The sequence below is a fragment of the Nicotiana tomentosiformis genome, chromosome 4 (genome assembly GCF_000390325.3).
Source record: "Nicotiana tomentosiformis chromosome 4, ASM39032v3, whole genome shotgun sequence".
NCBI classification, from domain to species: Eukaryota; Viridiplantae; Streptophyta; class Magnoliopsida; order Solanales; family Solanaceae; genus Nicotiana; species Nicotiana tomentosiformis.
The window spans coordinates 14,679,662-14,695,442 of NC_090815.1; the positions used below are offsets into that span (position 1 = coordinate 14,679,662).

At 40.4% G+C, this 15,781-nt stretch overlaps 1 protein-coding gene across 1 annotated transcript; it reads left to right on the forward strand.

Moving 5' to 3' along the window:
• Nucleotides 1–1,711: 1,711 nt before the first annotated feature.
• LOC138909301 (uncharacterized) lies at nt 1,712–2,254 on the forward strand. The gene has a single exon (XM_070200484.1). The coding sequence runs from the start codon at nt 1,712–1,714 to the stop codon at nt 2,252–2,254; it is 543 nt and encodes a 180-aa protein (XP_070056585.1).
• The last annotated feature ends 13,527 nt before the right edge of the window (nt 2,255–15,781 follow it).

Here is a 15,781-nt window from a genome sequence, read left to right on the forward strand (position 1 = left end):
GTGGAGTTTGAAATAGAAAGACACCACTACCAATGTATGATCAATCGGTTAGAGGGGGAGTCACTAGAATTTTGGCGCCAGAGAGATATGTGCTTAGAGCGCAAGCATGATGCCTTAGATCTAGATGAGACCTGTGGTCAGCGACATCAAGAGTTACATTTGGCTCAGGAGCACATTAAGGGAAAGATCCTCGAGGTAACCACATATACCTCCCGAGCATGCAGGAGTTTCTAGGGAATGACGCCTGAGTAGTTTGCAGAAGTATCATTGAACGCCGCCCGTCACATATCTGCAAACTTAGAGAGGAAATACCGCGATGTTGGGGGTCAGCCACAGGAATAAGTACCTTGACTACAGTGATACCGATGGATTCTCCCGCAAAGATCAGAGTATTCTTTTACTTGGCAGTCCATTTTGATTTTTCATTTATTGTCATTGAGTCTGTTAGAGTCTTTTGGTGTGTTAAGTCTTGTTGTTTTAAAAATTCTATTTGAGTTGAGTCTGGTCTTGTTTAGATGTTTGTCTTTATGTAATTTTTGTTTTTGGGTCTTACACAAAAAAAAGTTGAAAATCAATGAAAAAGTTTTGTTTTAGAAAAATTCGAAAATGAACCAAAAAGATTTTTTTTTTGTAAATATAAGTAATAAAAAAATTTGGACATGGCCCTAAACTACGTAATGATTTAATTCATGTGGTGACATGATACGTAGGCAACCTCCAAAAGGTTCGATCGAAATATTTTTCAACGACTCTAAAATGAGGGATCAAAAGAAGGTGTGTGAAAAAAAAAGCGGAAAGAGAGAGAGAGAGAGAGAGAGAGAGAGAGAGAGAGGAAAAAATAAGAGCGTCAATAAGCAGCAACCTTATAAGCCGAAATGAAACATGAAGCCTTCCCAAATCATGTTAGAGACGGTGATAATTTTAGGAGCATAGCATAGTTACGTGTGATTCGTATTTGTAAAATTCTTAACCCTAACACGTTTTTTGCCTCTTATACAGTAAGCTTAAGGTGGATGGTTTATGGTGAAGCTGGCAACACATCATTAATTCACCATATCTAAGGGAAAGGTAGAAATGGCTAACAATGATGAAATCGAGCTGGTCAGTGACGACCCCCAGAGTCAGCCAGTTGAGCAAGAGTCGGAGGAAGCAAAAAGATTGAAACAACAACTGTCTGATGTGTATCAGGCTTGGGTCTCTGGTCAGCCTCCGCCTCAAGGTCCCTCAGAAGGAACTTCCACCATACCCCTGTCTACTCAACCACTGCTCCATGCAACGAGTGATCATATTCTACCACCACGGTATGTGCCAAACTACAGTTTCCATGCCGCCCCTGGTACCTCTAATGTGCGACCTCAGCATCACTGGTCAGGAACAATGTGACGAGGCCAAACAACGAGCCACCATCTCATGCTTATAATGGCAAATACTACCCTCCAAATATGGCTTTCAGGGTCTCGAATCCATACAATCAGACTCCTCAGTATGAGTCACCAATGGAAAATGAAAAGCCTGCCGAGACGGGTGAGCCAGATGACATGTCCAGGAAAATGAAAAGTCTTGAACAGAACATAAAGAAGGACTAGGTGGTCACAAAAGTATTTTATTCGATGATCTATGCATGTTCCCTTACATCCATTTTCCACTAGGGTTCAACACCCCAAAATTTGAGAAATATGATGGACACGGCGACCCTATCGCCCACTTGAAAATGTACAGCAACCAGCTAAGAGGTGCAGGTGGAATAGAAGAATTCCTGATGGCTTATTTTGGGGAAAGTCTTGTGAGGCTAGCCTTCGAATGGTTCATTGACCAAGATATCTCTCACTGGCATGTCTGGGACGATATGGCCCAGGCCTTCGTCAAACAATTCCAGTACAACATTGATATTGTACCAGATCACAATTCCCTATCCAATATGAAGAAAAAACCAACTGAAAACTTTAGGGAGTATGTAATCAAGTGGAGGGAGCAAGCGGCTAGAGTTAAGCCACCCATGGATAGCCACGAGTTGATCATTATTATTCTGAAGGCTCAAGAGCCTGATTACTTTCAGAACATGATGTCCGCGATGGGTAGACCATTTGCGAAAGTGATCAAAATAGGAGAAATGGTCAAAAATGGCCTCAAGATTGGCAGAATTGCAAGTCAAGCTACTCTCAAAGCCACCACCCAAGCAATCCAAAATGGGTTAGGAAGTTTGGCAAATAGAAAGAAGAGAGATGAAAGGGTCCATAATGACTTCGGGATCTAGGGAAGTTCAAAGAGGGGCATCACATTCTTATGTACAAGTTCAGCAGAGGCAATCCAGCTACCCTCAACATTATTATCCCCTGCCAATTCCTCAGTACTATGTGGGCCCACCACAATATATAGTGTTTAATGCTCAATCCTATACTCGGCCTCCAAATCAACAAGTACGGGCACCTGCTCCAAGGATCCCCTAACCTCAGCAATAAAATTTTCGGGCACCCTACAATGCTCGTCCCAGGTAGGATTATGGTCGAGAGCAGTGGCCGGTGGAAATATTCACTCCATTGGCTGAATCATACTTTAGTCTGTTCCATAAGTTGAAGCTGGTGTGATTAGACCCATCGCACCCCACCATATGCATCCCGATTCACATGAATTTCAAGCAAATGCTAGATGTGAGTATCATTCAAGTACCTCGGGGCATAGCATTGATGACTATAGGATCTGAAAAGAGCCATAGAAAGACTCATTGCTAAAAACTTGATTGTAGTGACAAATGGCGAGGACCCTCCTAATGCGACCAACAACTCGTTGCCAGCACACAATGATGTTCATTTTATGGGAATGATTGGTTGAGATCAAGAATACAATCCGGTTGGTCGAGCAGAAATGATAGCGGGAACGATTCATAAGGGAACCAAACTGGAAGTAAGTCCAAGCCGATACGCGTCGTTGATTGTGAAAGGGGCCCTGAGCTCAGAAAAGGTAACTTTATTTGTTCCCAAAGTCTCGAGGTTTAAAGTTAGATCCAATGTTACAATCCCAAGGTCGTATGTCCTTGGAGGCTACCCCATCACAAGGCAGAATCAGGACGGTACGAAGGATATAATATAGCCCATCATAATCAAACCCGCCATACAACCCCATGTGACAAACATGAAAACTATTCCTTGAAACTACAACAAAATAGTGATGACCTACAAAGGCAAGGAAATCATAAAAGAAGTGGGGGAAACTGGAGGTTTGACTCGATCGGGGAGGTGTTACTCTCCAGAAGAGTTGAGGAAGGCCAAGCAAATTAGAAAAGGCCAAATGCCAATAAATAAACTAGTCACTGAAGAAGAGGCGAAAGAGTTTTTGAAAAAGATGAAAATTCAAGATTACTCAATTATTGACCAGCTGAGAAAGACTCATTCCCAAATCTCTCTACTATCTTTGCTCATACATTCAAAAGAGCATGCCCGTACTAATCAAGATCCTGAATGAGGCACATGTCTCAAAGAAGACCACAGTGAATCAGTTAGAGAAGATGGCCAACAATTATTTTGAGGTGAACAGAATCACCTTTACTGATGATGAACTCTCCAAAGAAGGAGCCGGGCATAATAAGGCTTTACACCTGACTGTCAAATGTGAGGGGCACTACGTAAAGTGAGTCATGGTTGATGGAGGCTCGAGCGTAGATGTATGACCTCTCTCCACCTTGCAAAGTATGAAGATCAATACAAACAAAATCCGACCCAGCAATGTCCGTATCCGGGCTTTTGATTGCTCAGTGAGAGATACCATTGGGGAGATCCACCTCACCATGACAATTGGGTCGGTTGATTTTGAAATTATCTTCCAAGTAGTGGACATGGAAACTTCTTATAACTTTCTTCATGGAATGCCATGGATCCATATGGCTCGAGCTGTTCCATCCACCTTGCATCAGATGCTCAAGTTTGAACATGACAGGCAAGAAATTATTGTTCACAGAGAAGACGAGTTATCCATTTATAAGGACCCGTTAATCCCGTGTATTGAGGCCAAGGAAAGGTGAGAGTCCATTGTCTATCAGGATTTCGAAGTGGTTGTTGTGGACCATGTTGAGGAAGGAAAGTCCATTCTGTATCCTCGTCTTTTCGCCACATCTATAATGGTAGCTACACTTATGCTGAGACAAGGTTATGAGCCAGTAAATGGCTTAGGGTCATCATTGCAAGGAATTTCGAAACCCATTTCTCCATTCAGTAACAAGGGTACTTTTGGCTTAGGTTTACGGCCAAGACAAGTAGATGAAGACAAAGCCAAGTACCGCAAAAAGCATGGGTGGGTCTTGCAGAAACCGATCCCTCATAGTTTCTACACTTTTGTCAAGCCACGACTCCAAGAGGGTCAAAATTCCACGACGCAGGAAAACATTGATGAAATTTTACATGGCCTAAGACAGACATTTTCTGAAGTGAATATGATCCAGGATGGTAAAGGCACTAGTCGTGCCGATATGAAACTAATTGGCCCAGACACCATGCTCAACAACTGGGAAACAACTCCTCTCCCCACAAAGGAAGGAGTCTTGGTAGTTTGCTTTTGCAGCTTTTTTTTTATATTTGGGTTACTTTCAGGGTTGTAATCCAAACATCTCAATATGATTGTTTTATTTTGATGTTAACCCTTCTATCCTTTCAAATTCAATGAAATGCAGTTCAGTTTCGTATTCAGTTTTGTATCTTTTCCTTTTCCTAATTCCTGTCATTTTGTTTCCATTTCAGTTTTATTTATGCCGGCTTTAATAACATGACATGCATGTGGAATTCATTCCCAGTTCTTAAAAAGTTGTCTAATTTTAAAATAATGCATCAAGAGGTTGAATATGATGAAGATGGGGCTGTTGAGGAAATAAAAAGAGAATTGGAACAATTTGAAAATAAGCCTAAGCCCAACCTCAATGAAACTGAGCCGATTAATATCGGAAGTCATGAAAAAGTTAGAGAAACAAAAATAAGCATTCACAGTGAACAAAAAACTAGAGATGCCTTGATTCAACTTTTATTTGAATACAGAGATGTGTTTTCTTGGTCTTATGATGACATGCCGGGTTTACGTGATGATCTAGTGGTTCATAAGCTTCCGACATATCCTGATTTTCCACCAGTCCAACAAAAGCAACAAAAATGTAAAACAAATATGAGTGATAAAATCAAAGAGGAAATAATGAAGCAACTGAGCGCCAATATGGTCAGAGCCGTCTGATACACCACCTGGGTGGAAAATGTTGTGCATGTGCCAAAGAAGGATGGAAAAACCAAAGTCTGTGTTGACTATAGAGACTTGAACAAAGCAAGTCCAAAGGATAATTTTTCTTTACCAAACATCCACATTCTTGTAGATAATTGCGCAAAGCATGAGATACAATCGTCCATGGATTGCAATGCTAGGTACCACCAGATTCTAATGGATAAAGATAATGCAAAAAAGACCGCTTTCACCACTCCATGGGGTACTTATTATTACAGGTTCATGCCATTCGGTTTGAAGAATACAAGGGCAACTTACATGAGGGCCATGACCACCATTTTCCACGACATGATGCACAAAGAGATTGAAGTATATATCGATGATATCATCATAAAATTAAAGACATAGGTTGATCACGTGCGCGATCTGAAAAAGTTATTCGAACGGCTGTGAAGGTATGACCTTAAGCTCAATCCAGCCAAGTGTGCATTTGGTGTTCCGTTTGGGAAACTCCTCGATTTTATAGTCAGCCGCAGAGGTATCGAATATGATCCATCTAAGATAAATTCCATTCGAGATCTGCCACCCCCGAAGAAATAAACTGAAGTCATGAGTTTACTCGGGAGATTGAACTACATCAGTAGGTTCATTGCTCAGATCATAACTATGTGCGAGCCCATCTTTAAGTTGCTGGAAAAGGATGTTGCTAGCAAGTGGACGGATGATTTCCAAAAAGCTTTTAATAGGATCAAAGATTATCTGTCAAAACCCCCTGTACTGGTCCCACCTGAACATGGTAGGCCTTTGTTTTTATATCTATCGGTGATGGATGATTCCTTTGGATGCATTTTGGGGAAACATGATATGACGGGCAAAAAGGAATAGGCAGTCTATTATTTGAGCAAGAAGTTCACCAATTATGAGGTTAAGTATACCTTTTTAGAAAGGACATGTGGTGCCTTGACTTGGGCCACTCAGAAGCTAAGGCATTATATTTTGGCCTACACTACTTACCTTATATCCAGAATGGATTCTTTGAAATACATCTTCCAAAAGCCAATGCCCACTGGCAGGCTTGCAAAATGGCAGATTATGCTCATAGAGTTCGACATTGTCTATGTCACTCACACCGCAATGAAAGCATAGGCTTTGGCATATCATTTGGCAGAGAATCCAGTTAATGATGATTACAATCCACTGAGCACATACTTCCCGGACAAAGAGGTCAACTCCATAGAGGAAGTAGTTCCGAACGACAGCCATATATGGAAACTGTATTTTGATTGGGCTATCAATATCAAAGGTGTTGGGATCGGGGCAATCCTCATCTCACCTATTGGATAACATTACCCTGCAACATCACGACTTCGATTCTTCTATACCAATAATACATCCGAATATGATGCTTGTATTATAAGTCTAAAAATGGCCCTCGGTCTGGGTGTGCATGAACTATTGGTTGTGGGAGATTCTAACTTGCTTATTAGGCAAGCTCAAGGGGAATGGGAGAAATCAAACTTATTCTATATATATACAATGTGTGCAAGACCTAAGCAAAATATTCAAGTCCATCGAGTTCAGGTACATTCCCAGGTTTCATAACGAGCTAGCTGATGCCTTGTCTACCTTAGCCTCGATGCTCCCTTTTCCAAGCAACACTCATATTGATCCATTAGAAATCCAAGTTCGAAGTCAACACGATTACTGCAATACTATTAAGACAGAGCTAGATGGTGAACCATAGTATCATGACATAAAATGATTCCTGAAAACAAAGGAATACCCAAAGCATGCCGAGGGAGATAAAAAAAGAACTATAAGGCGGCTCGCCGGTGGTTTCTTCCTGAATAGGGAAATTATGTACAAAAGAACCCCAAATTTGAACTTGTTGAGATGCATTTGGGCCTCACATGAATGTATACGTTTTGGCAAAGAAGATTCTACGGGCAGGGTATTATTGGCTTACTATGGACCGAGATTGCTTCAGTTTTGTTCGCAAATGTCACCAATGCTAGATTCATGGTGACCCGATTCACTCGACTCCTTTGGCGTTGCATCCCATGTCCTCTCATTGGCCTTTCGTTGCTTTGGGAATGGATGTTATTGGGCCAATCGAGTTAAAGGCTTCAAATGGGCATAGATACATTTTGATCACTATTGATTAATTCACCACATAGGTAGAGGCAGTTACTTTCAAAGCAGTCACCAAGAAAGCAGTGGTAGACCATTCCAACATCATCTGTCTATTTGGTATCCCAAAGACCATTATCTTTGACAATGCAGCCAATCTAAATAGTCATCTGATGAAGGAGGTATGCGAGCAATTTAAAATTGTGCATGGTCATTCTACCCCTTACCGACCAAAAGCCAATGGAGCCGTTGAAGCGGCAAACAAGAATATCAAGAAGATTCTCAGGAAGATGACCCAAAGGTCAAGGCAATGGCATGAAAAGTTATCTTTTGCTTTTTTGGGATATCGCACGACTGCTCGCATATCTGTGGGTGCAACTTCTTATCTGCTGGTATATGGAACTGAAGTTGTAATACCGGCTGAAGTCGAAATTTCATCTCTCTGAATCATTGTGGAATCGGAGATTGAAGATATTGAGTGGGTCAAGACCCGATTAGAACAACTAAGGTTGATTGATGAGGAATGGCTAGTAGTAGTGTGTTTTGGCCAATTATACTAGCAAAGAATGGCCAGCGCTTATAACAAGAAAGTGCGCCCAAGGCACTTTGAGGTAGGCCAGCTCAATTTGAAACGCATCCTTCCACACTAGGTAGAAGCTAAAGGAAAGTTTGTCCCGAATTGGCAAGGACCCTACATCATCAAGAAAGTGTTCCTTGCACTTGGTAGATGAAGAAGAACGGGTACCAGATATGACTATTAACGCAAATGCAGTCAAAATTTATTATGTTTGATATATGCCCATTACGGAACTTTCACGCATGATTTTCTCACATCGACATGACGAAGGCTATCATTGCTCGCTATCCTAAATAGGTGTCGCCCTTTAGTTAACCCTTTTGAGCCGTATTTGTCTTCTTTGTTTTTCCCTTTTTGGAATCTATGTACTTGTAAAGGTAAAAAAAAAGAAAGAAAAATAAAAGAGAAAAAAAGAAAAGAAGAAGAAGAAGAGAAAAAAAAGTCAAACAACAAATCTTCTAAGTCAGTGAACTACGTCCGACCTAATTCTGAAAGGATACGTAAGCCACCTTTCCCTAGGTTCGGTCCCATCACAACAAAAAATCTACATCCCCAATACTCCAAAACTGGGGCAGAAATTTGTTTTATTTTTATTGTAATTCTATAAAAGGTTCCAAAAGTTGTAATTCAGTTCCAGGTTCTTTTTACCTTTTCCCGTTAAGGCCTTCTGAACAATCTTTGAGAATGTTGCACCATGCCAAGGGTGTTGGACAACCTGCCGCATGTTGTATCTTAGTCAAGGGCAACGGAAAAAAATAGAAAGAAAGAAATGAGAGAGTCTTATCAGTGAAAACCCATACGGGAACCATAAGGCAATAGTGAGCAGGGAAATGAGAGTCTTATTGGTGAAAACCCATATGGGCACCATAAGGCGACAGTGTGTTGAGAAATGAGAGAGGTCAGTTAGCGAAAATCCGCAAAAGGGCGCTACTAGCTAAATGAGGGTCTTCGATACTTCGGCATGAGCACAACCAAGATAGTTTCAAGATGAATTTTGTGACAGATTTTGAGAATTAAATAGCTTAGACGGATCAAGCGTCCAGTCAAAAATGCATGTCATGATTCATTGAAGTCGGCACATACCTCAAGATAAGTCTCATTATTCCCCTCCCCGAAAGGGACACCTTTTGTTTAGACACAATACCTTTTTCGCTATCAATTGCCCTTCTATTGTTTCCCATATTTTTTCTTTGAGTCCATTTCGGTCTAATCTTGCATCAAAAGCGAAGCAAAGAAATGGCTGCAAAACTGGCTACAGTTTCCTCATAATACCGAGCATAATTTGGGGCATATTTGGCATTGACGAAAGCACGAATCCATTTGTGATCTCTTTTGATAAGACGAACAAAGTATCTCAAAGAAACTGAAAATGTCGCCTAAGCAAGACTTGCTTAATAGGAAAAGTTGATAAGCACTACGGACACAAACTGGTATTGGGTGCATGACAACTAAGTTTGATTTTAAAAGAAAATTGCCTTGCCTTAGGGATTAATCGTACCATGGACATTCGGGTATGAAACAGTCGGGGGCAACTCCGAAAAGCCAAGGTCTCCATGAAGCGATACAGAGTATCCGAGCATCTCGATACCACACTGACAGAATCGGTTCTTCGATAGTAGTGGCGGTGAATTCAAACTACTCAGGGCATCAAGGCCACAAACTGACCACCACTTTGAAAACTCACAAATTTTTCTTTGTTTGAAGCCGGAACAAAGCAGTGCAGAATGGCGATTCTCAAAGGAAGAATGTCACCAAATGTAAGCTCCTTAAAATCTTTATTTTCTTTTATTTTCAGCATATATCACTATTGTTCATACCTCCCATTTTCATAGCTTAACTCAGGTAGAACCTTTTTGCCTAGGGGGATCCAGATCATAGTTCTGGGTAGAAGTATTCTTCGCTCAGGATGTTTTACGTAGTTTAACTCAAGTAGAACCGTTTCGCCTAGGGGGATCCAGCTCATAGTTCCGGGTAGAAGAACTCTTCGCTCATGGAGTTTTATGTAGTTTAACTCAGGTAGAATCATTTCGCCTAGGGGGATCCAGCTCATAGTTCCGGGTAGAAATACTCTTCGCTTAGGTTGTTTTACGTAGCTTAACTCAGGTAAAATCGTTTCGCCTAAGGGGATTCAGCTCATAATTCCAGGTAGAAGTACTCTTCGCTCAGGTTGTTTTACGTAGTTTAACTCAGGAAGAACCTTTTCACCTAGAGAGATTCAACACTTTATCCATAAAATATGGCACCAACCCCTGGTTATATTTTCTTTCAGTAATACAGGGTATCAATCCCTGGTTACATTCCTTTAAGAAATACAGGGTACCAACCCCTGGTTACATTCTTCCTCAGTAATATAGGGTACTAACCCCTGGTTACATTTCTTTCAGTGATATACGGTACCAACCCCTGGTTATATTTCTTCCTAGTGATACATGGCGCCAATCCATAGTTATATTCATCTCCAGTAATACAGGGTACCAACCCCTGATTACATTTCTCCTCAGTAATACAGGGTACCAACCCCTGGTTACATTCCTTTCAGTGATACATGGTACCAACCCCTAGTTACATTCCTTCTTAATGATACAGGGGTGCCAACCTCTGGTTACATTCATCTTCAGTAATACAGAATACCAACCCCTGGTTACATTCTTTTCAGTAATACAAGGTACAAACCCCCGGTTATATTCCTTCCTAGTGATACAGGGCGCCAACCCCTAGTTGCATACATTCCTCAGTAATACAGGGTAGCAACCCCGTTTTCCTTCAAGTAATACAAGGTACCATTCCTTAAGTGCTTTCCCTTTTGGCAAACTAGGGTACCACCCCCTGGTTTCATATTATCTTGGTAACGTAGGGTACACAATCCCTTGTTACAAATTTTATCTCTTTTAGCTAGTTTATACTACTGTCTATGTCTGCCTTTCAATAAATTAGATAGTTTATAGCTTTCTCTGATAACTCACAATTTTTTCCTAGTCCAAACTAGGGCAGAAAAATTTTGTTCATTTTGTTCGCCTTTGATGGCTTTGCAGGCCCTGCCGTAGAGCACAAGTGTCAGTTAAAGCTTGCAGTTTCAGTTTGTCATCAGAAGAAAGAAATATTTCGATCACAAGATAGTTAGAGTTAGCTTTGATAATGAGTCGGCAACCCAGCTACTCAAGCTTCACTTTCCCAAATTCTGATCGAGAGATCAAGCAATCGAGAATGAGCCATAATCTTTTCTTCAAAGAATATCAAGATCCAATCTAAGGTCAACAAGCGAGCAAGTCAAGAATTAAGATTTGACTCCAGAAGACACATATATACGAATTTGTAACTCTTAGCTTGCAAGCATATATAGTTCTCTTCTTTTTTATTTTTGATGTAAGAAGCAAGTGACAGTAATAACAACAATAGCAACAACAGTCTTAAATCCAGTGTCCGGTAGTCCCAGCTACCAAATTTTTTCAGAACTACACTAACCTAATTCCTTTATAGCCAAGGATATATAGGCAACCTCGGAAGCAAGGTTTGGTCACCTTTTTCAAAAATTCTTTCATTAGAGTCATAGGTGAGCAAAAATTAGTCATGGCATTCACTATCTTTGCAGGAAAACTATTCATGTTCTCGAGCAAAGAGGGGCAGCTGTAAATGCCTAATTTTTGTTTGTTCTTGTACATTATATTTTAAATAATTATTATGTGTGTATTTATAACTTTATGAATTAGATTATAGTTAAATATTTTGATAAGGGGTTAAGGGATTGGGTTGATGCTTTATTAAGCCGAATTGGGCCAAAACTAGCCCACAAATTCTAGCCCAGGACCCGGTCCAGACTTTGTGGTCTGAAAGGCGCCCAAAATGACGTCGTTTTGATTAGTAGGCCAAGATCAAATACTAGCCCTTCATCTCTCCCTCATCCAACGGCCACCATTTGATCTCTCTTCTAGGTATTTAAGACCTAGAGAGGTCAAAATGTGTCCCCCTATTTCTCTTCTCTTTTCTTCACTCTCTCCTCTTTCTTCTCCCTTCAGCCAGGCCCACTGCCTAAACCCTAGCGCCGCCGGCCGAAAATTGCCTCACGGCGACGGTGCACCTCTAATCCCCACCAATATCTCACCATCTCCTCCTCTTCTCTCCATATCTCCAACTCAAGTCCTCAAAATCCCAACCAAACTCCACGAATCTTCAAAAAAACATAACCCTAGCTGCCACCGCCGCCGTTCACCACCTCCAATCCCCACCAAAATCGCACCATCTCCTCCTTATCTCCTCATCTTCTCTCCATATCTCCAACTCAAATCCTCAAAAGCCTCACCACCACCAGCCAGCCACCCCTACTGTCGACCTACTGTCGCGACCACCCAAAGCCACCATTGACTCCCTATCTTTTAGCCTACTTGACCCAAAGACCCATGTTTCGTTCTAGTATGATGCCAAACTTATTTATTTTGATGTCTGCTAAAAGGAAACTTGCGTTTCGAGGCCGGAGAGTCGTCGCTTGGTGTCTCTGTCATCTTTTGATTTCTCGAGTTAGCATCGAATGCCTCGTATGGTAAAACTCTGATTCCTCTTTCCATTTCTGATTTCTCATTCTTTTTGTTTTTCAAATAGACCACTAGGCATGATGCCTAGTAGTTTTTATATAAATAATAAACAGAATAACCACAAAGTAAGAGTACAAGTAAGGGGGATAAAAGTTACAGTTCTGTTGCTGCTAAGCTTTGGCTATATAATCATCCATCTGCTCCTCCATTGCCTTTTGATGGAGCTTCAAAAGCTGCCGGCATAGTCTCATGAGGGCGAATGATCTCATAGCCGTAAGGATATTTTCCAAAGGCATAGCACATAAGCAATCTCATATTGCGCTAGATATTACCTTTCAATTCCTACTGAGGCATTAATAACCTCAGCTACTAACCAGAATGTAAAAAAAATGACGTAGAACAAACTAAGTATTGTATGATCATCATAGAGTTTATAATATACTCTATGATGATATTACATATGATTATGCTAATAAAATGGTAAAATAAAATAATGAAGGAATTAGTGCCTTGCCCTCTATACTCTATCTTTGTGAACTCTTCGTCATATAGAATGTTGTCTTCTTTATGAGCCCTCTTCAAGATGTATTCAAAATTCATCATTTTTTCTTTGACCGATTGGACTTATTGGATCTTGTTGATGTGCTCGGTACTGACACCTTTTGTTTTACTACCCTCATTAGAGGTTTCCTAATGGGAGGCCCTTGTATCTCCTTACCATTCCAACTGAGTTGTCTTTCATGTGTCTTGTTCTTGCCATCGTTGCAACCACTTCTCAAATGTCTAGGCGATAGATCTCCTTCCCTAGCTATGTTGTTAAATGATGCATGAAGTAATTCCTCCTCTTACCATTTTTTTGTATAAATCAAGCCCCATATTATTGCCTAAAGGGTCATTATGATCCAATTGAGGAACTAAAGCTCCCTCTTCATTCCCAGGATTATCAAACGCTGTCAATTTGTCTAAATCATAAGACACAAGGGCATGGAAGATATCGGTCAGTGTCAGGTTGTATTTTGCAGCCATCGAACTTGAAGTTCCAGTAGCATCCAATTTGTGGATAGATGACGAAATAGTTGTGGTTAGTGCACGTTGCTGCCCAAGTTTTTCTTTCCCTTTGGCAGATTGTATAGTCAAAGTAACACCTTCCAAACTTGTTGCATTATTGATCGCTTGTTGTTGTCCAGTAGGGACAAAAACAACAGTAGTAGGACTCAACTTTGTCTTTCTTTGCACACTTAGAGATGGACTAGCAACCTGCTGAACCATAGTTACTGCCCCTTCATTTGGTTTACCACATTTTCGTGTTGGCGAACCAATTTCTTGAGTGTTTAGCTCCTGTGAATCAACAACATAATTTTCTTCACCTTATTCATACTCTTCTACTTGGTCAGCTCATGTCTTACGCTTAGATCTAAATGCCTCATGTAGCTCGTCTAAATTATGGACAGGTTCATCACTTAACTTTTCTTCACTCATCGTGTAACCATGTTCTTCTCTTATGTGCTCAGCCCCTCCTTTTGGTTGTTTTGTTACCGACGACATCATGGATAAAGTTTGTTGGTTGTTTTAAACTTGTAACATGTTGACAGATCGATCAAATAAATTATTGGAGGGGATATCATATTGTGACTTATTCAAACCAACCCCTACTATGCCATTGTTTTCCTTCACTTCTTGAAGAGACAATCCTTTCATTGGATTAGGCAAAACCCAGGTAGAACTTGCAAAGGATTCATACTTTCCAGCATTTTAGCTGTAATAGAAGTAAGATTAACATTAGCAGGTGCAATAGAGTTCCTGAAAACTTTGTACTCATCCTCAACTACCACAAGTTACCCATTCTTATTTTTTGAATCCTTCTCAGTGTTGGCGCTTATTAACCGACCTTCAACCATCAAAACATCATAAGCATTCGTACTACAGAATTGCTTATCAGCAGCAACTCGATCTGGTGATGGCATTCCAGATGAAGCCTTCTTTTTGCGTGTTACTGACCTCCAACTCTCCTCTCTATTCACTTCCAGTCCTTACTTGCTAGTAGAGCTTGCAACATATTGCAGTAGCTCATTAGGATTATTAGATGCATCATTAGCACAATCCTCCGGTATAGTTAAATTTCCAGTAGGCCTAGGAGATTGCCCAGATTTCACTGAAGTCTTGTGCTCCTGCTTAGCAGATTCTAGCGTTTCAGTTTCCTTCTCCTCCTCACCTGATACTTGATGATCCTTAGTTTGTTCTTGCCTAGTACTAATGTGGCCAGAAACTGAAGGAATCCTAGCTTGAACACGATCAAAACCAGGGCCCTTGGCATCATGTTTTTCCCCCTCCAAAACCTGAGGAACATTCTTCCCAGCTGTAGGTTTAGACCCTGCTGAATTTTCTTCAGCAGTCATAACATTTGTTCTATTATGTACATTCACTACACCTCACTCATTAACAGTTTGAACCCCTGGTTTAGCTCGATCATCACCCACCTTAATAGGTTGTAAAAATGAACTCGCCAAAGCATTAATAGTAGGAATATCACATGTTAGATAACCAGTAGTTACAACCCTCAAAAGAGCTGCTTAAATAGCAGCAGTAGCCTGATCGACAACTAGATTTTGAGGTTGCGTAATATCCTCGATCACTGCCTTAACACCTGTAGCAATTGTACTATGCACACCATCTTTTACCTTCTCAACTTGTGCTGTAACATCCGCTCGATCAGCAGCAGCCTTCAAGACAACATCAGTAGTTGTATACATCCTTGTATTAGGTTTAGAGTTTAATTTTCATTCACGTTTATATCGTTCGTATATATTTAAGTAGTAATATGTCATTTGCTATTATTTTCATGCTATTGTACGTCATTTCTGATCAGCCCTTTTGTTGCCCGCAGTGATTAGTTTAGACGTATCGGTGAGCGACTGAGTTCAATTGAGTTACTTTTTGACTCATTAATCTCTTAGTTGGTTACGTTGATTTGATTCATAGTAAATATTTCTTAGCCATTAATCTATTTTCTTTTTATTTCTTTTTTGTTAGTTTTGTCGATTAATTATTGGTCAGTTCAGAGTCAATAATGTTGGGTTGTCATTGTAGTGTAAATATTATTAGTTTTAGTGCAAGCTCAACATAATTTTTGATTCTCATCTTTGTTTAAATCAATCTTTTTCACTAGTGTTTCACTATTAATATTTTGTTTGGCTTGGTTTGATTGAAGTCACTAGGTTCTAGTTCCCTTTGTTAGTTAATAACTAAGTTCTAGTTACTTCTTTATTTGTTTGGTTTCAAAGGGTGGTACTGTTATTTGGCTAAAAGTTGAAGATTAGTTAGTTCAGTCATGTATTAGGGTACTTTATCAACTTAC